Raw genomic sequence first — 26,135 nt, forward strand, 5'->3', positions numbered from 1 at the left:
CCCCCTGTGAAACTGAACCACCAGGGTTAGAGACGTTAAGATTTCCTTCAGAAGACATTAACTCCTGTATCAATCCCCTACACGAGTCACTCAACTGTCATAATATCCATGTGTGCTGCGTCTCCTGCGCTTGTTGTTGATTCTGCAGCGTTTCTCACCTCCTGTCCGTAGCTGTTTTCTCCACAGTAAGTTCCCTCCCTCACCAGCACTGCGCCACTAACTAGCTCCTCTAAAAGGCTTAGAGTAAACAGGATTAGAGGGCATTCAAAAAAAGACCCCCCCCCCCCCTCTCTCTCTGAGGGCCATCTGCCTATCTTACCTGAGCCATGAGCTGTCCTCTCTCCGCACCATGGGACACACCTCTCCAGAAACCAGTATGCGACTGTATCGTCAAATGATTGCTAGCATTGGGCTTCTGGGATTTTTGTTTTTTTCCCACGTCTGGAGATTTCCGAACTATGCAAACTTGTAAGAAGCTGTTCACATCACTGTTGCACGACTTGTGGGGAAGTAAAAGTTTTCTTGATCCCTTTTCTACGGATTTAAACACAACCACGGATTTAATATGAGTTTCGTGTCGTGGAAATGTGTTTTCTATCCCGTTGCATTCAGTTTTCTTGTCATATTTTTGGACATAAGGACAGGTATGTATAAATTCTCCTCTTACCAGCATCCGGTCCATTTCTAAGATTCAAATTTAAGTCCTAACTGTCTGTCTTTTCCAGGTGCAACACTGGAAGGTTCCTCTATGGGACAACTCAGTCTGCCTTACAGTCAGGAGCCGGTGGCGTTTCCACACATCGTTCGAGTATCCGATGCGAAGGCTTCACACGAAGGCCACGTGGTCGTCTCTCGAAAGAAGAGGAACATCCTTTTCCGGAGCGGAGTCAAACTGTGCGCGCAGGAGACAGCGCAGCAGGTTGTTTCAAACCACCTGAGCTACTTTCATCTGAGAGGTGAGATGCAGAGGAGCTCACTGCACAGTGTAGAGAAACGCTCACAGGATTATTGTCTGGTGGGATGAGGAGTGATGACCCAAACAGCAGGAGGTGAAAAGAGAAGATGAATACACTGGTTTTGTGAGATCAGTCCATTAGGATAGAGTGTTAATCTTTAACATCTTGGAAGTCACCAAGAGCAATTAGGCCTGATGAGATTTACACTGAAACAGACTGTGGTCTACGTGTGGCAGATGTGTGTCCTTAAAGAGTCGGTTTAAGCAAACTACAAATGAAATCACTTAGTGACGTCTATTCCTGCAGGTAGTGAAGGTTTCATCGAGAACTCAACCAGTTTGGCATTGAAGGACTGTAGGTAGTTTAAAAAGAAAAAAGAAAATCGATACAGCAGAGTCAGAGATATCGTATCAATATCTGGTGCCTACGTTACCCACAATGCACCTCAACCACCTCCAATTTGGTATGAGGGTCTGGCCCTGAGCAGAGTTGAGATCACTTGGGGCAATTTCTCTCCAAAGATTATATATGGTCAGTTTTTATAGAATAAATGAACAATCACTGTATTAAGTTATTCAAATTAGTTCCAACTTGACCAAATACAACAGTAAAATGCTGAAATGACACTAATCAGAAACCAAAAATAAATTATATATATAGACAATACCACCCCCCCAAAGGAGGGTGAGAGGGAGAGTTTTTTTAATGATATGAATAGCAATGGTGGGTCAGTTTTCTTTAATACTCAGTACTTTAATACTTTATGTGTATTTTAATGATAATACTTGTGTAGTAATATGAATACAGTACTTATAATAATCTTTATTTATATAGCATCTTTCAAAACAAAGTTACATAGTGCTTTACAAGATGAAATGATAAAACATAAAAAACAGTTTAAATTTCAAGCAATCATTCGTCAAAAGAAACAAATAAAATCGAACAATATGAAATAATTTAAATTATCAAATTAAATGATATAAGGTGACGTAAAAAATAAGAGTAAGTTCAGACAACAAGGCCAGTGAAAGCACTTTAACCACTTAAGTGCTATTATAAATGCAGGATGTGTTTTTGCATTGGGGTAGCTCTACTTTCCATGAAGTCGAGAATCTAGATATTTAATACACGGCTCAATTCATCTGTGGTTAAGTGAGAATATGTGTGAGACGGATGCACGGGGAGCTGCAGGGCACCAGGTGCAGAGGAGTGTTCAACATATGTGTGTCTGTGAGGGTGTAAATGGTGAAAAGTTGACGTTTATTATGTAAGAAGTAGGATTTGGATCTAGAGGTGACCACTCGAGTCTTGTGTCTCACAGACGGCGTTGATTAGAGGAGATTGGACCATATGTCTATGCACAGACTTTGGATCAGTGCCCAGTCAGCTGACTCATGAAAAGGGGGTTATGTCATGGTGCAAACATGGCAGACAGAGTAAGATATGAGTGTCAGCACCTTGAGCTGATGATATATATTTTTGCAAATGGTCTTTCATTGTTTGAACGATTTAAAAGTGACTATTCCTCCACTAATGAGCCAGCAGAGTGGGTTTTCTAACCTTGAAATGCCTTTAACAAGAATTTAAAGTGCACTACAGTCGTTACCGAGCTGTAGAAAGAAAAATAATATGGAAAATGTTTCTCCAAATGTGCTGTGTAACTTAGTTTTAAGTGGATGTTGTGTTTCCCTGCTCTGCCCAGTGTGCCAGGAGACCATATGGGAGGCTTTCAAGATCTTCTGGGACCGACTCCCCGAGCAAGAGGAGTACCAAAGCTGGATGAGCCAGTGCCAGGAAGGCACAGTCACGGCACAGAATGTTGGCAGCTACTTCAGCCAGTCCGAGGAGCACGAGACTCTGGTCAAAAAGGTTTGTGGATGATTAATGATTGAATCAAATTCTGTATATTAGCAGCACAGGGGATAATAAACATCTCTGCAGGCGGCTGATACTGTTACTAAACAATATTTCTTCTCTTTTTCAGAGAATGTCACGGCCTGGTGTGAAAAGGTAAAATAAAACTTCCCATGTGCTCACACACTGATTCAATGATACATCTCCGATCTCATAAAATCTGAGTTTTGAAAATGCGTTGATTTTCTCGTTGTCTGTAGTGAACCCACCAAGTCCTGGCAAAATATGTGCAGGTGAGTTATTCTAGACTTTTCATTCAAACCTGTTCATGTTCACACTCGTCAGTTACAACCCGAGGTCAGAATTCTCCTGTTTATCAGTTTGTGTTTGAATTTATTTCCCTGTTCTATTTGTGTGTCTCACACTTGGATGTTATTATGTTTTACTGTCGTGTGTTTGCCTTCTCATTGTTCTTTTGGGTTTTGATTAATTCTCAAATCCCATTTTTTATATATAGCAACAACCTTCAATAGCTTATTCCTGCACATTATTGTTATACAAAAACTATCAAGAACACAAATGAGCCAAACCTTTACACTTTACCTTTAACTTTGACCCACCCCACATGTAGCATCTTTTAAAACAATATAAACATTTTAAATAGCTTATAACGCATTATACCATAGTTGGTGTAACACTTTTATTCATGGTTTTCTTTTAACAACTGCAAATTTATCCAGAACTTGCGGCTGCTGTATAAACATATAAACATATAGAATATAGCAGAAGTTTTAATTGTTAACAAATAACTTGCCTTTAGAAACACTTCACAAATGCTTTCATGCTTGTATACAACTGCATTGCAAAATTTGTTTCTATTATTTCAGTTATTATAAATTAAAATAAACTGGACATGGAAAATGTAAGTTTACTTAATGTGCTTTAATAATTTAGGACAACACTGCAGTTCCATGACAAAGGAACAAAAACCTATTTGCCTGCAACAATACTTGTCAGACAAGAAAGTTATTGTCTTTGTCTCTTTGTGGGATTTTGATATTTATAAAAGGAAACGATGTCAGTCTCATCTCATCCCTACAGAGTGTGCATCCCCCTTTAAAGCCTGTGTGCTGTGTATTCTTTTTATTATAGTTATTAAGTCATGTCTTGTGGGTCTCTTTTCCGTCACAGCACTCCGGCACCAGACACATCAGAAGCTCCTCAGCCAGGTCAGAGACAACACTGCTACGAGACATTGTTCGCTGAAGCTAAATCGTATGGTGTTCAGATAAGCACCTGTCACACATGATCTAATATCTAACTTTCACTGTGGTGTGTTAATGTTAATGCATCTTTCCGTGTGTTGGTCAGGTGATCTTGGCTTTAGGCCACTTTAGCCCGAGATTTAGAAAGAACTCAGGGTCAGGACAATCTAATCTATGCAGCCATCAGGAATCAGTCGAGGACGTAGTTACTAAAGGTTTAAGCTCACATCCACCTGGAATAAACTCACATCTTCTATTTTCTTTTGCACATGAACAAACCAATGAGTAGCTAAGGGAGAGGAGGAGGTGGTGGTAGATGCAATCACCATCGCCCCAGATGTGACGGAGAGAACGGTGAGTGCACACAAATACATCCATACACCTTTCACTCTAAATATATGCACGTGCATTGCATTTAAACTGTGTCCCCTTCTCGTGGTGCAGCTGGACAATGACATCGTCGTGCAGCCTCCCACGCCCGCCATGCTGGAGCAGGTGGTGGAGCTCAGCATCCTCCTGACCAGACAGGCATACAGCAGCGACCTCAAGGATCCAGCCAGCCTCCAGTTCCAGATGCTCAGTCGACAGCTGGCAGAGAAGGTTTGTCTCTGGCTCAGTCGCTGTCGCTCTTTATGACTCCCATCACTGCTGCTGCATCTTGGCTCCGGTCTGGACCTGCTGTATGTCCGGGTTTATGTTCTGTGATGGATGCATTGTTAGCTTTAATAACGTGCACTTTAACTGCGGTGGTGGTTAAACCCAACCTCCCTGAGGCCGGGGTTCAGAGAGCACAGATTTTATTAATTTTTTTACGTTTGTTTTTGGTGAAATAACCATGTGATAAAAAATACAGCTTAATGATGCATTTTGGGAAAAGATAAAATTTACATATGTTTGCACAGATACTCACCTTAGGCGACTTCAGGGGTTTTACGGGTGCTCCCAAAATTCAACGAGTTTCTTATGTGCTTTCCCCAGCAGTCAGATCGACACACAGACACACACAGCTTGTTAACAAACACATCTTAAACACATACTTGATTTTATGTCTGTAAAGGAACTAATAATTCTCCTTGAATTTAGTTTTCTGCCAAGATTTGCTGTACACATAGGATTTACATACAGTACCTTCACTTTACACACAAGCTCACGGGCGGATTGTGGAGGGACAGGGACCGGAGGTAGTTAATGAGGTAGGGGAGAGAACAGACCTGAGAGATTTTTTTTGCATCATCCTTCTCTGGTGGATTAAATGAACTCGGCCAGTGAGTTTAGATGTAAGAGACCTTGGGGACAAAGTTATTTTCAAGGTGACCATGGTGCAGTAGTGTGCCTCTTGAGGATAAAGATCGGGGCCACAGCATAAAAAACTCAAAATTACTTGTTTTGTACCAAGAAATCTGATTTCTTTTGCCAGACAAGTTAATCATAACTTTAGAATGGCACTCAGTAGAGCTCATACCTCTGCCAAGGCCGAAAAATCCTCAACACGATTGTCTAGCTCTTATTGTGGAAATATGAAAGAAAAAAAGAAAGTGGTCTGATGACCTAAATGATTTATTTGTCATAAAACATAGTTAAAGAAAAAAATTTAATTAATCTGCATTTGCACCTAAATGAATTGGGTTCTTCCCAGGCCCAGGCTCCATCCATTCACCAAGTTTGGTGGAAATTGGTTCTGTAGTTTTTGCCTAACTCTGCTAACAGATAAACTCGGCCAAGGCCCAACAATCCACTAAAATCCAATCAAGCTGCATCAAATAACACACACTCACAGAAATCAGCCCCCCTAAAGTGCCTGATTTTCTTCATCAAGATCCATGAGTTATTCCCCAAATGGCCTCTCTCCTGACCAACACCCCATCCTTCCTCCAAGTTTCGGAATAATCCGTTCAGTAGGTTTTGCATAATCTTGCTCACAGACAAACAGACGGGGGAAAACATGATCTAAAACAAACTAGCTGTGTCTCGCATCTGATGCCTGATCGTCTTTGTGTTTGCAGATCGCAGAGGCTCTGGAGGGTCTTCCTGGGTTTAAGAGTGTGTCAGTGATGGACTTCAGGTCAGTCTCTCTCTGCTGTGTCCTCACGTTACGACCAGAAGTTGTAGCTTCAACACCTTCTCCGCTCTCTGCAGAGGTTTAACAGCTTCTCTGTGTTTCATGCAGGCCTCAGAAGGACAGCCAAGGGTGAGTCATCAGTTCAGGCAGTTTCACCTTGAATTGTTCCTCCTGCCCTGTCTTGTATCTAAGCCCTGAGATCCCCAGCAACATTTCCTTAGCTGCAGCAGTGTGAGTGTGTGTGGCGTCACCTTCATCCCACTCTGTGTTTACCTGTGGGTGTGGGCACGTGTTGAGTTGTGTCACTAGTTGCCTGTGGTAAAGATCTTAGTACGGTCACTCACCTGTTAAGTGGGATCAGATGGCTCCAACCAAGCGAGCATCTGTTCATCTATAGAGACGATTATTGGGGCTTAACGACCTCACCAATCAGCCTCCGGTGGAAGGGCGGAGAGGCGGAGGAGGAGGTCTAGAGGGAAAGATGGAGTATGTGCCAAGGAAAAAGAGGTTAAGAGGTGAAATAAAAAAAAGGCAGGGACAGTTTCTTGTGCTACTGTACGACCAGTGGAGGAAGTATCCAAATATTAAACCTAAAGGTCTCAGACTCAAGTCTATATGGTTAATGTAAGATTACAGTCAGCAGCCAGTTAGGTTAGCGTAGCATAAAGAGGGGCAATCTGAGTCTTCAAAAAATAAATGCACCTACCAGTTGTTGTTCGCTCTAATTTGCCACCTTTAACTCCAAATACATAGCTTAACACATAAAAATGTCAGTCTTGTCATCTAACGTTTGGTGGTGGTGGTGGTGGTGGTGGTGGTGGTGGGGGGGGGGGGGTTGGGGTGGTTGAGGTGGTTGAATAAATCAAAGTGTAGCCTGGTGTAATGAATCATGAGTTCTGCTGAGGCTGCAGACGACAGGGTCAGAATTTGGTTTTAAAAGCATGAATCCATGGACTGAACTTGGTGGTAATGGTTTGAAGGTGTAGGGCATGTTTTCTTGTGGGCCCCTTCATATCAATCAATAATTTTAATGACTATCTAAATATTGTTCCTGACCATGTGCCCCTCTATATGGCCACTTATCTACTTCCAGTGTGGTAATGCGTCTCAAGCTGCTTTCATGAGCTTGACGATGAGTGCAGTGGATTTAAACTGCCTCCAATCACTAGATCTCACTCCAACAGAAAACCTATGGATGTTGTAGATGTGGCAGCAGGAATCTGCAGCTGACAACGTGAACCAGAATGAAATATTTCCCACAATCTGTTGGAATCTGTGCCACAAAACACTGAGGATGTTTTGAGAGTAAAGAGAAGCTCTGCCGAGTATGATAATGGTGTCCCTAATAAAGTGCTCAGCGAGTGGGAATACAATGAAATATTATGGGATAAAACTATGGGTTGGCAGAAAATGGAAATATTCAAGTGAAGTAAAATCACTTTAAAATTGTACTACTAAGTATTATAATAAAATGATTGAGTTGTAATCAATTGCTGTACACTACAAGTAAAGTTTATATACATTTAAACATGCATGCTTTGCTCTTTTTATTTTAATTAAATTGTTCCCTATACTTTGGAATTTGGTGATAACATTATGTACATTGAGAAATATGCTCACATTTCCCCACAGTGGTTCAGTGACTGCTGCTGCACGCTGCAGATCTCAGCTCTGTGTGAGTGTGTGAAGCTAAAGGGGGGAAAATAACGATCTCCGTCTGAACGGGCCGACTGAGGTTTGGCCCGTGCTCAGCTGTTTGCCAGAATCCCCACAAACTAGGTCAGAGAGGAGAGTAGTCAAATAAAGGCTGATATATGGTTTTTTTTCCCACCGTCTGGAATCTCGGTTGTGAGATTTCCATGTTTATTATGATGATATTGATCATTCTGCTGACTCGGCCCGTTTCTGACATATATGGTTGAAACCCCTGCGTTCCAGGCGAGAGTAGATCACTGCAGTCATCAGTCATCTGTGAGAGCTCTACAACTATTTTCACAAGTCTGATATTAAATCACACTAATGCGGGAGTGATTTCCATCCTCTTAGAGAACGGCTCTCTCATCAAGGAGACACTTGTTTACCACTTTCTTACTGTAAAAGCTAAGTTGTCAATTGCCTGGGGCCCCAAGCTGAGAGGTTGCCCCTGACAACGGCCGATTACGTTAGTCCACAGCAACAGCAATTTGGGTTCGATACAGGACCCCCAAGTCCCTTTTGCCTGAGGGCCCCCGAAAGTCCCTATGAAACCCTCCTGGTAAAAATATGCATATAAATTCAATATATATTTAGATTTTGAACACACAGAGAGAGGACTAGGGAATATGGCTGGAATAAAAAATACTAAAATGAATGAGAATTTTGACTAAAATATCATTTTTGACTTTGGAAACAATGTCTCCATAAGATCCATTAACAAGCTTGTGGAAAGGTGTGAGAATATGTGAACATATTCAGCAGTCAACTTAATGTAAATGCTTTTGCACAGTCATGACACTATGGAGAGCACATACCTCCGGTTGATTGGCCTCATTATCACCATCTTGTATTGAGACAAGATACATTAGAGTCCATGGATATTAGCACTCTACATATGTCTGTTTCTTTCATCAAGATCTCTGCATTATTTGCTGAAAAATTTATTAAAATGTTGAAAACACTATATCTTGCGCTGTTAAAAAAAGGGACATTTATTCCCCTTAATCTAATCCCCTCCAAAAGGTTACAAGCTTTTCCTCAGCCCGGACCCTATTCTTCTTCGTAGTAGTTTTTAGGTAATCCTGCTAACAGACAAAGAAACTTCAATGAAAACATACATGTAACGTCCTCTTTGGACATAATAATGATGATAGAAGAACACAAGACACAACAGACAAGAGGAGGAGAAACTACAGATCAAGTGATCACCGGGTTCCATCCACAGTGTCGGGTCCACTTTTTTTAATGCAGTCTTTTCAAAAGCAAGTCTAGAAACCATGACTTTTTACGACGGGGAAATTCTACAGTGTTTTCCATAGTGACTGTATCTCATTTAGCCTCTAATATTAATGAAAGACAGTTCAATTCTTGAGATCTACAGTTAAAGTTTGCAAGAAGATATTAATTAGTACAATGAAGTATATGAATTGATAACAATATAATTATGTACAATTTAAACAAAAGTCATTATATGTTGAATTCGTTTTGAGTTTTCTTTTGTGTCCTCAGGTTGGATGGCGTGGTGGTGGACTACGCCGTCACCGTGGCCGTGGATGCAGCGGGTGTGAGCAACGAACAGCTGGACTACCTGACCCTGCAGTCGAACCGGGTGGAGAACTCGTACCAGGAGGTCAAGGAGCGGCCGACAGTGGTGCACACCATCAGCGAGGTCAAGAACTTTGTCACTGAGGCTCTGCAAAACAACGAGCTGGAGGCTGGTAAGACGATGACTGCTCTGTAACAGAACTCACACGCGCCTCTTTTATATTTTCTCTTTAGCCAATTATTTCATTGGCATTGCAGCAAAGTCTTTGGGAAGACATTGGCAGGGGACGTGCACGCAGGCCAGGGCGAACGTCCAAGTGTCATATCAAATAGAGACACCGTAGACGCAGCAATATTACAACGTATGCTTACAGCACTTGAGAAAACGTTCCAGGGATTTAATAGTCTCATCTGTTTCCCATTTGTCTGCCTTCTCTGTCAGAGAGCACAGACACGTATTTATAACGAGTTTCAGCTAAACGTGAACAAATAACAGAGTCTTCAGTTATAAGATCTGTGTATTTACTCTGTGCCACAGTTAAATCCTCGTTATTAAACGGTCTGCAGAGTCGAACTCGGCAAAAAAGGACGTTTGAAATCAGAGCCCTCAGGTTTTTAGGCTTTGATTTAATCCTTTAATTTGGCTTACACCCAGCTAATAATCACAGTTAACTCTTAAACTCCACTGATTTGATATTGTCAGACGGCATAGGACAAAGAATCAAATCGATTCGGCACAATCATCTTTTATATTTCACGTTCCATGCTTTTCTTCCTCGTCATAAACCTTCCTTGAGTTGGAGATTTGGCTGAGTCATATTCGATAAGCAACAAGTGCTGTGAGCGTCGGTTTTCTTCTGTCAGGGAGATAATAGAGAAGGTCTGTGAAGATGCTCAGTCATCCAGGTCATTCTCTACAGTTCTGTAGCAGCGTTTCAGATGAGAGGGTAAAACAACTTCAAGAACCCAAAGGAACATCAGTCGCCTTTGTAGTAGCACTTAAAAAGATTCTATTGTTTTTATTTCATTGTATTTATTTGCCGCTTCTGCTTAGTTTTTAGATTCTAGTGTTCTTTGCTGCGCACAGGGACCTCAGAGCTTAGGTCCGTTCCCTCTGGTGTACCTCATGTTTTGTCCTGTGACGTTTGCGTAATCCCACTAACTAACTAATCAAGACGGAAACATAACCTTGTTGGTGGAGGTAACAAAAAAGCTCCTCTTGTTTACCCACATGAAGCAGTGCTCCCTAATACCTGTTAACAGACTCGGATGAGTTGGCAGCGTTCCCCTTTAAAGTCACTGCACACGCACGCACACGCACGCACACGCACACACGCGCACACACACACACTGTAGGGTGATCCAAACCATTACATCTGTTGGATTTAGAAAGTAAGTCGGGTAGCCACCTCTTACTTCTGTTCGGGGCTGTTTTCCAGAAATGTGAGGAAACTGAAGGTGATGTGTGATAATGTCTATACCATCCACCTCCTCCTGTGAGGACCCCCCCCCCCCCCCCCCCAACTCATGTTTTCCAGAGAAAGTGTGTCATTAGTTTACAGTGTTAGCGACCTCCCATGCAGATGGATGCCATCTAATGCTTCCATTAGTTATGGGCTGTGACATGAGAAATAATGGCTAAACAGTCTCATATGGCCGGCATGTGTGGCTGGGGGAACTTAAAGGCACAGCTTGGCTTTGTCTCTGCTCGCAGTAATAGCCTTGGCTCACAGTGGACGATATTCACTCCAGATTTCTAGCACTGATTTGTGGATGTTTACCCCCGAAGGTAACGAAGGAATGGAGGCTGTCAGTGCCGAAGCGGCGACTGTTAAATGATTTTCTAGATCCTGGCAGGCAGGATTATTCAGGCCGTTTGGCACGTTCGCCTCCTCTGTGTCAGTTTGTATTAATATTCGTTTCACCTCTGGTTTCACAGTGTCTGAAATCCCAGAGTCTGTCAGCGCTGCAGACGGAGCCATGGTGAGTTACAAGTTACCTCCGCAGCTATTGTGACAACCATCGTTTTCTCTCTCTCTCTCTCTCTCTCTCTCTCTCTCTCTCTCTCTCTCTCTCTCTCTCTCTCTCTCTCTCTCTCTCTCTCTCTCTCCAGGCTTTCCCTGCTTCTTTCAGCAACACACACACACACACACACACACACACACACACACACACACACAAAGTTGACGAATCGCTCTTGTTTCATGACGCTGACAGTTGTAGTATGACTGATGTTGGCTTTACCTGTAACTGGCTTTGTGATGTTAGCCAGAGCCACACCACTGAGTGCAGGTAGGGGATGAGCTCACCAGCCAGGATGAAGTGAAGCTTTCAGGATTAGTTTGGCTCTTTCTATAATAGTCCACTGCTATTCTGGGGCAAAGGCTTCAGTGCACCACACCACAGAGCGTCAGGAGGAGACACTGCACACATGAGTCCATTCAGACGAGTTACACTGTGTGTGTGTGTGTACTTTAATGATCATCAGAGTTTATGTTGCACTAAATGTGTCTGCTTGTTCACTTTATAGCTCCGTTTACCGGGTGATTAATTTGACTCATTAGATAAATTGGGGGAATTGGCAAACTTCATTAGTAATTGATTCAAAGTCTAGAGCGGAGAGCTACTGTGCCACAGGCGCACTTCACTAACCCAGTTTGCACTCGGAACATTTTAGATTCAGCTTCTGCTTTTTTTGTAGTTCTCATTGAGTTAATATTGGAAGTATTGATCCTGCGTAATAAAACAAGTAAATACATTTATACATATATTATAGTCCTGTTAAATTCAATCTCATCAATATCAGCTCTCTAAATGTGAAATAATATTCATCAAGGTCCATAAATTATTCCCTGGGATAACAGTGAAAATGATGAAAAACTCCCTATCCCAATGTTAAAGAAATTCCTGCACCCCCTGTTCCGGATCTGCAACAACATTTTTTGGGTTCTTCCCTGACCCATATCACGTCCTTCCACCAAGTCTCATGGTCATCTGTTAAACTGTTTTTGTGTCATCTAGCTTACAAACAAACAAACACACACAGGGGTCCAAACAAATCATAAAATATATTGTAACAACAACTTCAATGTCATGATTACAAAGGACGAAATGATCTACTCATTAAAACAGTTATGTCCTGGTTCTGCTTTCTCCTTAATTCAGACAGACCCTTTACGGATTATCCCAGTGTAAATATATGTCAGCAGTGAGCTACAGGAGCTCTGATTGGCCCTGACCTGTACATGTGAAACAGTGTGTCAATCATCAGTTCCTGACTGCACAGCTCACGCTGATGAAATATCTCTAAACAGTTCACATAACAACAGCTGTTTGTGATGCAGGCGGTTGTTGTGGACGAGCCGCAGGAGATCACGATCCTGGAAGAGGACGTCGAAGATGTCGACCTGCCCGAGCCCTCAGAGACCGTCACAGCATCAACGGCAGTAAACGATGTTATTGTTCTGGAGGAGAGCACTGTTGTGTCTGCGGCTCCTGTCCTGGTCACCAGTGCACCTGAAACTGACAGTGAGTGTAAATCCCCCTGTCCCCCTGTCCCCCTGTCCCCCTCACCCTAGTTGTTCCTTTTTGAAACAGTCTTGCACTTTACTCAGGGATTTCAGATAGAGCCTAAATGATAATAACGTTCGTTATGAGCCTTTCACAAACATATCAGTATCTTTTGTTTGTTTGCTGATATTAACTTTTTGTTTACATTATCAAAAATGTAGGTTTGAATTTTACGATTTTTCGTTATTTTTACGAATTCAAGTTTTATATATTTTGTTGTATTTGTATTTTATTTTTATTTACAGTTATTTATATATTTTATATTTTTTGTTTATGGTTAAACTTTAAAATACCAAGCCTCAATTATATTTCTTTGTCCTGAGGGTTTGATAACAACATCTTAGGAACAAAGAATCTTTCTCAATATTTATTCAGGATCAAATTCTTTTACTCCCTTATATCTGTATCAGCCCTGAAAAAAACAGTTGGGCTCTTATTTTCGAGGATGCAGTCCAAAACATTACAAAAAAGTTGTGTTTGCACAAAATTTGTTCTATGTCTTTCAGTTCTCATTTTGTTAATCTCTTAATGAAAATATTTTGTCTGGTTTGCCACATAGATCTTGTGAGGTCTGGTAAAAGGCAGCCAGTTTCTGAAAAGGGAGACCAGCAGGCAAACTGAACTCATTATCTTTGTTTTTCCAGGCATGGAGGAGGAGGGTCTGCTGCTGGAGGACACTGTGCAGACTCCTGCTGTAGAGAACCCCCCACCAGAGGAGCTACCGGCTGAACTTCCCTCCACTGAGCTGCCAGAGGACATCACGCTGCCTGAACCGCCGATGGAGATCGAGGCCTCGGGCTCTGACCTGGAGGACTTGCTGTGGCCGACCCCAGCCTTAGAGGACGTGGAGATTCCAGAGGAGACGGAGAGTTCCACAATTGTGACCGAAACCACGGAAGAAGAAAGTCTGCCTGCTCTCGTCCCGCCTCCTGAGGCTGTAGATGTAGCAGGTGAAGCAGCAGAACCAGAATCAGCAGAAACTGGCCTGTTTTCTGTGGACGGAGAGTCGGTGGAGGTGATAACCGAATCTGTAACTGTTGAGGAATCTGTAATTGAAGATCACGGTTTGGAGGAGGCAGCAGCAGAGAGCGAAGGACAAGAGGTGAAGGTGGACTTGGAAACACCTGAAGCTCCGGTTGTAGAGAACGAGGCCACAGGAGCTCCCTCAATTTCAACAGAAGATCTCACAGAGGACGAGGTTTTACTGGTGAACATCGATGAAGAAGAACCACCTGGGACAGATTCTTTGAATCCTGCCCAACCAACCGCCCTTTCTCCGGAGAAGGAGTCGCCTTTCACCCGCGTCTCTGACGTGAACCCTGCCTCTGAGGGGCTACCTGACATCTTCATCCCTTCACTGGTGGAGGTAAAAATGAGAGGAAAACTGAAACAAGATTTGGTTTTGAATGCATAATTATAATACCTTCTTATGTCTTGCAAAAACAAGACCACATGTGCACATTAAAGTGCAGATTGGGACGCAAGTTTCTGTCCAAACCCAGAGAATTAACCGAGCCTGCCCCGTCCTGGCTCGGGTCCTGGCCTCGTTATCCACATAACAAAGTCAACAAGGAAAAAAAAAAATACATAAAAAGTATGGGAACAGCATTTTTACTGACTATAGCAGCTCATAGCAAACAAACAGTCACTTTTCTTACAATATTTTTCGGATTGAAGAATTTGAACCAAATTAGCCTAACCTGCTAATGACGCTAACCGTTCAGTAATTGGCAACTTAGTTTTTCCTGCATTGTACATAGTGGGAGGTACAGTAGTTTATATATTTCTTTGTGGTGATGGTAAATGGCCAGACTGTCAAAACCGACAGTCCAGTAACTTCAGCCCTCGGTATATAACCCCAGGATTTGAATCATAGCACACGTGGACTCACAGACTAATGGACCCGCTGTGCACAAATCACAGATTAAGCTAATTAACGTCTGACAGTGTCACCTCCATCCTGGTCCACTTACTGTTGGAACTCAGAGCGAACTATTTTTAGCAAGTAAGTAAAAAGTCATGCGACCTGGAGAACACTCGTGTAGGTGAGACTAATTCTGCAGAAAAATAAATGACACATACACTGAGGTAATCAATCAATACCTCATGATAGTGTACGCACATCCCAGCACATTTAAGGAGCATCAGCTAAAGCAAAAACCACCCATACACAAAATTATCATTTTAAACAAATAGGTACAAAAGTCAAAACAAGCATTGTAAACAGGATGCTGTTTTTGTAGCAAATTTTTTTTTAAAATCTATATCTTCTTTTTTTATTCCTTCAGATCCAGACCTCTATCGAAGGCTTGGATGATGCCACCATTGGAGACCCGGGCTTCGACGTGGTTCATTACGGTTATGGTTTGATTAACCACACGGAGGAGGGCAGCACTGGATTCCCGTTCGGTGTGGCACACGGCACCGACCAGGTCAGCATCGCCATGCCTGCGAACCCTGGACGAGCACTGATGGTGTTCTTCAGCCTGAGGGTGACCAACATGATCTTCTCCGACGATCTCTTCAACAAGAGCTCGCCAGAGTACAAAGCTTTGGAGCAACGCTTTCTAGAGCTGGTAAACTTCTCCCAGTCACTCATGGCTATCATCGTTCTCACTGTTCCCTACTGATTCGTAGAATCAATTTGATCTTTCTAAACTCTTTTCTCCCAGCTCGTGCCCTACCTGCAGTCCAACCTGAGTAACTTTGAGAACCTGGAGATCCTGAACTTCAGGAATGGAAGCATTGTGGTGAACAGCCGGATGAAATTTGGTAAACCTGTGGCTCAGGCCGTCACCAGCTCCGTCTACCTGATCCTGGAAGACTTCTGTAACACAGCCTACCAGACCATGAACCTGGCCATTGATAAGTACTCTCTGGATGTCGAGTCAGGTGGGTGATGTACGCTCTGCTGTTGTCACAGCACCATGTGGTTGTGGCTTATGTCATCAGTTTCTTAAAAGAATAGTCTGAGGAAATTCTCTTATTCACCGCCTTTTTGAGATTTAGATGATATTGTTAGTACTCTGCATTTTCAATTTAAATCTGTAACCAGAGTTGCAAAATATGTGAATCCCCTGTCCAGACACTTACATGTAGAGCTGGGGTGAAATATGAATTGTGAAATGAAGTCTTTTTCAGGACTGCAGCACATTTTATTAACAACAGAACACTTTGTAAAACTGATAAATTCGCAGTCCTTTTTATTTCAGTGTGTATTATATCCTCCTCCTTTTTATAATATAGCTCAGTTATATTATCTGACCCAGCACAACATTTTCTGGGAACTTTTCTTCACTTCCTCATGTAGTATCTTCCGCCAGGCTCCTGTGTGTCAGTCGGCTTGTAATCGGCCATTGATGATACCGTTGATTCATGCTTTTGTTTTGGATGAGCGCTGATAATCTGTCTGAGTCACAGCCAACGCACCAGGCTGGATCTCTTTGCATTAAGCAGCTCTAACTCTGTGTTTACCAGACAGACATGAGTGGTGTAGATCTTCTCATGTAACTCTCAACAAGAAAGTAAATCCGTCTATTTCTTCAACTCTGTTACCTTTTTCAAATCTGGAGCATATTGATAAATCTAAATTTCGAACACTTTTTATATAGCAAACCCCAAATCAATCACCACTCTTCCTGTCTCTTTATCATCCAGGTGACCAGGCTGACCCCTGTAAGTTCCAGGCCTGTAACGAGTATGCAGAGTGTAAGGTGAACAAGTGGTCGGGGGAGGCGGAGTGTGTCTGTAACGCCGGCTACTTCAGCGTGGACGACCTGCCCTGTCAGAGCATCTGCGATCTGCAGACTGACTTCTGCCTCAATGACGGAAAGTGTGACATCATCCCCGGCCAGGGAGCCATCTGCAGGTGGGGGGGGGGGGGATTAGGGGAAGTGATCGTTTCTGTGTGTGTGTGTGCGGGAAAGAGCGTCTGAGTTTGCAGGTTTGCGACGCCAGCGCTCCATCGCGTAATCCAAAACAGATTTTCGAGCGTTACCGCAGATCATGCAGGAGGCCAGAGTCTTAGAGCTGTGAGTTTTAAAGGTGCTTGGTTTGGCTGGATGTGGATCATGTGTAGAGGAGAGATGCCCGGTGCATTTCAAACCTTTGTTCAAAAAGCCTTTTTCGAATTAAGTTCTATATATTTGTGACGCAAAATATGTTCAGGTCTCAAGGCTAATGAAATATAATGAGGCTATAAACATTTAAATGGAATCAAGATTTGTTTACACCTTTGTTGGCTGCAAAAAACAATTAACCATCTTCAAATATTTATTTATTTGGCCTAAGTAAAAGTATTTAAGAAAATGTTCATTTATTGACACTAAAGCATTAAATGTGCATGAATAAAAAATAACTAACCAACAGACTGTGGCTCAACCTGAAAACGACATTAATATTTTTCTTTTTCAAGGATGCAAAAGCAAGTGTGCAGCTTTAGCATTTGCAATTCAGATCCATTTATATCTATACATACATTTCCATGTCCAAACAGACATTGCATAGGTTTATGAGTGTAAGATTGCAAACCTTCTATTCCAATCAGGGATAGAAACATGTCCTCTGGCTCTATTGAGGCTTTTGTAGATGTGCAAAGTGTTGACGTGCGTGACTGTGAACAGACACAGGAGAGATTGTGTGTGCCAAGATGAGTGCTAACCTTAGTTTCACACCCACTACCACATCATAAAACACTCAGGCAGCTCCAGATGCTGTCGGATTGTTGTTTACCTCGCGCTGTTGATCTGAAAGTGTTGCTTTGCTCCATGGAGACGGAAAACAAACAGTTGATACGTGTTTTTAATTTCAAAACATGGCATTAATTATTCAATGACACATACAGAATATCATACCTGTAGACCTGTTATTAACCACATTCTTTAGTCATTCAACAGAGAATAAGAAACAGAAGAGCATTGATAAGAGTGAAACTTTGTTCTGCTGTTCCCTGAATGATTCAGAAAGTCTGTTTGTTTTTGTTTGTTTAAGCAAGTTGCAGAAGTTGTTTTATGACATTTGACAAATCGTCATCTCAGGTGTCGTGTCGGGGAGAACTGGTGGTACCGAGGAGAGCACTGTGAGGAGTATGTGTCCGAGCCGCTGGTGGTTGGCATAGCGATCGCCTCTGTAGCCGGTTTCTTATTGGTGGCCTCCGGAGTGATCTTTTTCCTCGCCAGGACGTTACGGGATCAGTACGACAAGGATGAGTCAGAGGATCCCATAAGGTGAGGAAGAGCATGTGTTAACAACTAATCCACAGCATGTATGAGGAAAGTTTAATGTAGGAGATCATGTTTGTCTAAATTAACAGAGGGTATGGGGACATTTTAAAGAAATATTATTTTATGTAACATTTCTTCATTAAAATGTCTAAAAACCATTAGGCATATGTTATATATTTTGTTGACTCCCACGCTGCTTTAACATGTCATCGATATTGGTCTTTTTTTTGTTATTTTAATTGAGGGACCCCTAGTGGCTCGAGTAACATATTGTATGTTTAAGATACAATTGCAGTACAGAACAATATAAAGTAGAATAGAATTCAGTAAAAAAAAAACAATAAAGAATCAAGTCTGAATTATAAGTGAAGGTAAAAATAAATGTATTGTAAATATGATCAAATTAAGTGTATACCAAGTAATGCAGAACCAGTGCCTATTAGTAGATATCAATAGAAATGAGAATAAGATAAGCAAAGTTACATTTGAGAGAGAAACTTATACTTAACTAAAGTGGCAGATAAATGATAAAGGAGTTAGTAATATTGGATATTGCACATGATATTGAAATTGAGATATTGCACATTTTATAGAAATATATTGAAATAAATATATTGCACATGATATTGAATTAATATGATGATGAACAAAAACAGTAATGTTACACAAATTGCATGTGAATGCTGTTATTGGACATGAGCGTTTATATTACATATGAAAGAAGAAACGTAGCATAATATTGCACTTCTATTGTGTATGTTGTTGGAATCATCTCTGATTATAATCTGTGGTTCTCCCTACAGAAGGAGGTTTGAATAAATAAAAGAAAACAATAGGGGCTTATTATACTTATTATATACATTACATTAAACCTTCACCATGCAGCTCAATCAGACAAACGCCATATGATGGATTAACCAGTAGGATTATTTTTTCATCCTGCAAAAGCCATTAACTCTACTCCTGTGTATAAACACAACTGTTTGATAGTGAACAGAAACTTCAGTGTGTCTGAAGACTTTCTCTCTTCCACGTAATCAGCTTTATAGTAAAGGAGTCTGGTTATTTTCTTGAGGGTTCAGAATAACCTGAGACATCCTGTGACTGTATCCTCAGTTGAACGGGCAAAATGATCCACCGCACCATCTCTTCATCGTCCATAATTTACAGCAGTGTGGTCAACGTCTCCCTCTCTTTCCTCCTGTCTTCTTCACTTTTTCTCTGTGTTTATATATATATATATATATGTGTGTGTGTGTGTGTGTGTGTGTGTGTGTGTGTGTGTGTGTGTGTGTGTGTGTGTGTGTGTGTGTGTGTGTGTGTGTGTGTGTGTGTGTGTGTGTGTGGGGCACGGGTACCACAGCAGACCTTCAGAGAAACGCTGTGTTAACTTCAGCCAATTAGTTGATCAGATATAGCACTGATCTATTTCCAAAAAGCCTTAAACACCCAACACAAGAGGCTTTGTGATTGTCTGGTGTCTGACCGGGACATAAACAGAAGGTTAGGGCAGGTTAATCAAAGTCTTATTCAATGCAGCTCAGTTTTGTTTTGTGGCTCCCAAGACAGTGTGTCGCTGTGTGTCACCCGGCCTCTCCTCGTTTCTCTGTGTGTTGTGTTGCAGGGGAGCAGAGAGTCTCCCGTCTCTGGAGAGGGCGACCAAGTACAATCCCATGTATGAGAGTGAGGCGACCACAGGCTATAGCCACTACTACCGCCGCTATCCTGAATTTCCACTGAACAGCAGCGCCAGTGGTGAGGCCTCCACGGACTTCAGCAGCGAGGAGATACGACACATCTACGAGAACAGTGAATTAACCAAGGAGGTGTGTTTGTGCACCGCTGTACCGTGATTGATGTGTGAGTCACAATGATAAGGCCTTTACTGTTTAAAAAATGATAATTATAATAATATACAGTCCTGATGTCATCTGAAAAGGTATTCTCCATGAATACAGACTAATGAAAGCACTGAATAAATAAGGCGTGCAGCCCGCCACATTATAATGTGCCCCGCTACTGCTACATAATGAACCAACACATTGTTTTGCACGTCTCATAATAATATAAGAGAACTCTAACTTGGTGTTTTACTCAATTGCTTCATTGGATATCTGTGCTCGACACTGTGTGACATGTGCTTGCTCACACTATTGTCCATTAAGTTTTTACCATCCACGCAGACAGTCCGACCTCATAGTTTCAACTGCTGTTGTGCGTATACCCGCAAGTGACATCAATGCAGTTCTCTCTCTCACGCAAGAACGTCTCTGTGTTCGTGTCACTTAGAAAAAACCTCCTGGATCCACCCATTTATTCTGATCCGCTCCAAACTGTAATAGGTTCTTCCACGGGTCATGCTCCACCCTTCCACACAATTTCATGGAAATCAGTTCAGTGTTTTTTTGCTTGATGCTAAATAACTACCAAACACTGATGAAAACAGAACCTCCTTGGCGGAGGTAATAAATGATCACAGAGAAAGTTAGGGGCGAATAAAAGATGCTGCTTTTTTAACTTGTGTTTCATGATTTATACAGTCTGGAGACAGTACAGCTCTATTTTTGGGAGGTGTGTTGGGGAATACAATTTTTAGTCTGGATGGATAGTTCAGTCAGGTAAATTTGTCTCGCTCGATGCCATCTGGATGCCAGTTACCAAGCACAGCCAGGGCACATCTTTCTTTTCTCACCTCCACATTTGACCTGAAAAGAATCTGGACCGCAAACTCGAAGGCTGCAGAATTGTTTCGTTCCACCAATTACTTTTGCATCCTTGAAATCAGAAAATTGTTGTGTTTTGTTTGAGCCACATTCCGCTCATTTGACTGTTTATCTGCTCGTGATGCGCTGATGTAATGTTCCCTCTGGACTGATATCATGTGTTTCTGCAGGAAATCCAAGACAGGATACGCATCATCGAGCTCTACGCTAAGGACCGGCAGTTTGCAGACTTTGTACGGCAGCATCAAGCGTGAGTTTCTCTCCGTCTTGTTTTCCCCCTTTTTTTACACTGCGATGAGATAAACAGGCCGGGCAGGATGTGAGGAAATAGGGAAGTGAGTTTGAGATACTGGATGCTGACAAAAGACAAAATCAAAGTGAAAAAATGGTTCGTTGAGAGCTGGAGGAGATGAAGGATGCAAGCCATGCCAAATCAGTGAGGAGACACATCTATCATTACCAAATCTTCAGCAGCCAGGCCCGGAGCTGATACAGTGAGACAGAAACAATTACGACACACAGACATTCCTTTGTCTGCCAACAGTTTGGCAGGAACAGTGTCTGTGTGTAATGGCTGTGAGGGTATTTAAGAGGGATCTGGCTGAAGATGCCTCTTGTCTGTGCCATGCAGATTCTGTGTGCCAGAAAAGCCTAAGTTAAGTTGTGGGCACTTGTCTGTGCAGTAAGTAAAGTAACTCATTTTCAATGTGTTTCTGTGTGTGTGTGTGTGTGTGTGCGTGTGTGCGTGTGTGTGCTTGCAGGGTCATGGATACCTCCAGAGAGGGCCCCGCTGCACAGACTTGAAACTTTGCTGTCAACAACAAGAAGGTATTTCCCCATCATTTGTAGAGTTAAAGTTCCAGTACAATCCTCCTCAAGATTTTTGGTAAAATACCAGTGAATAATATATATTTTTTCTGTCAAGGCCTATGCAAAGGTAGATCAACAGTTTTAGGAATTGGACAAATTATGGTCTAGATGAATATGGGCCTCTGCGTTTTTGGCCTCTTGTCAACCCCGTTGCAAATTGCAGATATAAAAAAAAGTTTCTATTCCACTTTCGACTGATCCGCCGACTCGATCTGCCGGCGGCTGCAGGGGTGGAGTTAAAACCACAGCCGTCAAGTCGGACATATTCTACTTCTCGTAGCGTCAGTGAGACGAGAACACCGACCGATCTCACAGCCTTCGATTTTTTCTTTGTAGATGAAACGGATGTTTAGGAAATCCCCGTGTTTTTGAGCAATGAACAGAAAAAGTGACTGAGAACTTTCTTTTAGCCTAAAATAAAAACTATTGTGTACAGTGACCATGTGTAAATACATAAACTGTCAGAAGGAGATGAAATGCTCACAATGTTCTTCTCTGATTAGACGGATTGTTGATGTAGGCTTTATCGCCACCTACTGCCCTGGTATGCTGTTTGAGCATTTATCGTAACTTTTATGATCTTGTCTGGATGGAGACATTTTGTAAAAGAAAGGTTGTGTGGATCTCTTTTTTTTTTTTTAAATGGAGGAAAATATCCATTCAAAACAATATTCGCAGTGTAGACAAGGCATAGGTGATAAAATCCTATATCTACCAAAGGACATAAAAGGTATTAGCCCTTTTGAAATATGGCGGCCAAACTAGAAATATAATAATAGAAGAAGAAATGGCACTCACCATGGGAGAAGAAACAACTGTCCCAGGATTTAGTTGTAGGAAACAAAGGAACTTTGTTGCATCAATACTACTCTCCTGTCTGTAGCTGAAGCTAGCTGACGTTTGGCTTAGTCTAGAATAATGACTGGAAACTGGTGAATCAAGGCAGCCTCTGTCCAGGGTCAACAGAATTTGCCCAGCAGCGCCCTCTAATGCTCACTTATCAATATGATACATCTCCTTTGTTTATCCCTAAAAAAGAAAGTGGGGAAATATCAAGTCAATGTTTTGCAGAGGTTAACGTGCAGGGTTTTGTTGTTGGCCAGGAGCAGCTGGCAAGAAAACACACGACTCTCCAGGAAGTATTTGGTAGAGCCAAGAAATAGTCCGGTACAAATCCCCACTAAAATGACGAATTGTCATCTTTATGGTTTAGTTTTGATTTTGATTTTGAAAGATTATTTATTTCTGGACAGAGCCAGGCTTTCTGTTTCACCATTTTTCCAGTCGCCAAGCTAAGTTAATCAGCGGCTCCAGCTTTATTACAACCAAGCAATCGAGTGGTATCAATCTTTTCAGCAGATAAGTGTATGTTGAACTGTTCTTTTAGTGGGTTCATTGCATATGGCGCCTATATTATTTCATTACAAGGCATTAAAACCAATTTCTTAGGTTTAGAGTTATGTGTGTGTTTTAAGTCGGTGTACTTATACTCTATCTTCTGCTTTACAGCAACATGCCTCGGTGTTACGTGAAGCTCTCTGTTACTTTCTTCTTCTTGGCCGTGGTTTTCGGAGCCTGGACCTCGCTGTTTAAAAGGACTGACATTCAGTACACAATGATTCTCCTAATGACGGGCCCCTGTCTGTGCGTCGGTCCCTGCCTGTGTGGGCAGAGCTGCTGACTCTTCTTCCTCGGTGCCTTCCTCTCCTGACTTGAGCTGTGACATCAAGGATCTTTGTTTTTTTTCTGCTGCTCATCCACAGGACCATCTTCCTTTGGGTCAGACCGGACCGCATCCTATTACTTGAAAGGTTCACAGACACAAATGAAATACTGTGTAGTACTTTTGCTTAGGGGCTTTTTGTTTCATCATATTCTATTTGTCCATTCTTAAAAAGGGAAGATTGTAAAATTGTAAATATGTATATAGTGTTTGCTAGTTAATAGGATATTATTGAATAAGAGTTTGTGTCTCTATAAGGCTCAAATGGGCTCTTTAGGTCTTCCTCCGAGAGACGCAGAGAAAGTTGCTGCTTTTTAGTCAATGGTGCTATCTTCATGTAAAAATACTCTTTGAAAGGTAATGATTTATAATAACTAAGCTTTACAATTTAAAAGCAACACCAAAGGATCAAGACTGTATAATAGATTTGTATTATTTTGATATTTTGGGAAATATGAGTATATATATGAGTATTTTTGGAAGAAACTTAAACCGCTTTCAGACATTAAGTCCGGAAAATGTCTGGAAAATTGGGCCCGGACATTATCCAGAGTTTGTCTTTCACGTAGAACGCGTAATAATATAAAAAAATCTGCATTTACGTTTTTGCTAGAAATCAGACAAGTATATTTCCCAAAACGTTTAACTATAAGGTGGACAGATTTAGTGTTAGCATTTGTGTCACACCATTCATCAATGTAAAAGCAGTCTTAACTATAAATGCAAAGTTATTTCCAGCTAGTTTTCGACCGGCAGATGATTTTCCTGCCTCTTTAAGGGCCTCATCAGTCAGAAGCTTCGGTGTTATGTTTGTAAAGGTATAGCGTTGCAGACATGAGAAAATGAAAACAGTGGTGAGGCGAGAAAGACGGAGCATGAACCCTCTATAGCGCTGGGATCCAGGAATAAGTGAAAACACATTTCACTGGAAAAATGCTCCGGGGCAAGCGGCCCAGGGATTTGATCAAATGGTCTGCTTTCAGATCTCATATGTAATGCAAGTGAAAGAATAGGAAAAGCAAGCTTATAAATAACATGTGTGCTTTAGAGAGACAACCTCAAGCTGCGGCTCATGTTGAAAAAATCGTCAAGGTTACCAGCAATTCTTGGTAAAGAATGATCTGCCTACCAGTTTGGCCATTATCCTGCTCCTCAATGTGAAACCTTCTGACAGAATAATTCCAGTGTTTTTCTTTGGTATTTTCATACGTTCCTCCCTGGACTTGTTGTGCTTGACCCCTCTCGTCCCCCGAGTGGATCCTCACAGCTGCAGCGGATTACCATCTGAAGGTTATTTCGTTTGTTCTCATCCAGTGTGACCGTCAGTTCTGTTCGGAGGTCCGATCGACACGTAGATCACGTCCTAGCTTCTTGTTTACATTACATGCTTCTCGTCCCTTTGCTGTCCCTTCAGACACGAGCGATAAACACTGGCGACGCAGACTCTTGTGACAGTGTCATGCCTTTCGCAATCTGCATCTTCCATGTCATTTTTATATACATGTACATGCTTTTTGTGTGTCTGCACACAGTTCAACACCCTCTAACTGCCACAGACAGCCAATCATCCCACTCCATCTTCTGTCATGTACATAACAGTGAATATAATGTATTGTTGCATTGTAGGCTGTAAATCATGTGTCTCAATTGTTTCAATATATCAACATATTCTTTTTATACTATTTCACCACTTTAACAATGTTACCATACTGTGCAGCTGTGTAAACATTCTAATAAAAAGTGTAACAAAAATAAAATGTTTTTATATAAAATGCAGACTCAGGCTCCATTGTACATTTACTTCAATACAATATTACGGGAATTTTTTAGATCTCTGCAGGGTTAGTACCTATTCTTATAGTTATATATACCTATTCTTATATATATATACATATATATTTTGTGCAGCATTTGGGGTCTAATCCTGGGGACCCTTATAAGAGGATTCACCTGACCGGGATATATATATAGATATATGTATAGATATATGGGGTTAGACCCCAAATGCTGCACAACCCCTGCATGAGTCTGCCTTGGCTCACTGTGTCCCATCGAAGAGAAGATACTTGCAAATGGTAACACAACGTTGCACATACTATCCCCACTGCCACCATAATGGAACTTGTATATGCCGTTGCAACAGTAATCCTGGAGATACTTTGGTTTCAACTAAGCCTGGAGGGGCATTAGTCGGCTAACAAAGTTTAAATAGTATTTAATAGTAAAAATAGTACTTTTACTAGGGTAAAATATTGTATTGTAATACTTTTTCACACTGTCTTTGTGTGAACAGTGGTGAAATACAAATATAGTACCTGATAGGACTGTCCGTGCTCCGCAGAGAGTCACTGATATATTGGCTTCTTCCACTATGTTGTTGGTCAGTTGTTTAGTTGCGTCCAGATAATCTGAAGAGCAGATTAGCCCCAGCAGGTATAGATTATAGGCTCGTCTGTAGCCATGACAGTTTCTAAAAGAGTATATGCCAGTAATCATCCTGCGTCACACACTTATAAGTGTGCCAGAGTCTTGCTGGGTGTTTTAATTCCTATGCAAGTGCAGCACATTTTGTAAACAGACCCTCAGCCCGGTAAGACAAGTACAATGGGTCATTGTGTTGCATGTAGAAGAAATTGCATCCAGCTGCCCCCTT

General features: G+C 41.7%; 1 protein-coding gene across 1 annotated transcript; it reads left to right on the forward strand.

Annotated features, from left to right (window-relative positions):
• The first annotated feature begins 378 nt into the window (after positions 1 to 378).
• Positions 379 to 25,240, forward strand: impg2a (interphotoreceptor matrix proteoglycan 2a). Its single transcript, XM_034574342.1, has 22 exons — positions 379 to 644; positions 726 to 956; positions 2,659 to 2,825; positions 2,941 to 2,966; positions 3,071 to 3,103; positions 4,002 to 4,108; positions 4,365 to 4,429; positions 4,520 to 4,675; positions 6,079 to 6,137; positions 6,243 to 6,263; positions 9,339 to 9,547; positions 11,314 to 11,357; positions 12,719 to 12,902; positions 13,589 to 14,310; positions 15,233 to 15,520; positions 15,617 to 15,836; positions 16,602 to 16,812; positions 17,981 to 18,169; positions 19,791 to 19,992; positions 21,060 to 21,139; positions 21,651 to 21,717; positions 23,269 to 25,240. The coding sequence occupies exons 1-21, from the start codon at positions 566 to 568 to the stop codon at positions 21,691 to 21,693; spliced, it is 3,336 nt and encodes a 1,111-aa protein (XP_034430233.1). The 5' UTR covers positions 379 to 565; the 3' UTR covers positions 21,694 to 21,717; positions 23,269 to 25,240.
• Positions 25,241 to 26,135: the final 895 nt, after the last annotated feature.

This window comes from Hippoglossus hippoglossus, chromosome 21 (genome assembly GCF_009819705.1).
Source record: "Hippoglossus hippoglossus isolate fHipHip1 chromosome 21, fHipHip1.pri, whole genome shotgun sequence".
In the NCBI taxonomy this organism is placed as follows: Eukaryota; Metazoa; Chordata; class Actinopteri; order Pleuronectiformes; family Pleuronectidae; genus Hippoglossus; species Hippoglossus hippoglossus.

Excerpts from the sequence above, each read along its gene's own strand:
- impg2a (XM_034574342.1), top strand. The coding sequence starts at position 566 with ATGAGTTTCGTGTCGTGGAAATGTGTTTTCTATCCCGTTGCATTCAGT. Across the intron at positions 2,967-3,070 it reads TCACGGCCTGGTGTGAAAAG|TGAACCCACCAAGTCCTGGC; the intron begins GTAAAATAAAAC and ends CGTTGTCTGTAG. Across the intron at positions 18,170-19,790 it reads GAGTCAGAGGATCCCATAAG|GGGAGCAGAGAGTCTCCCGT; the intron begins GTGAGGAAGAGC and ends GTTGTGTTGCAG.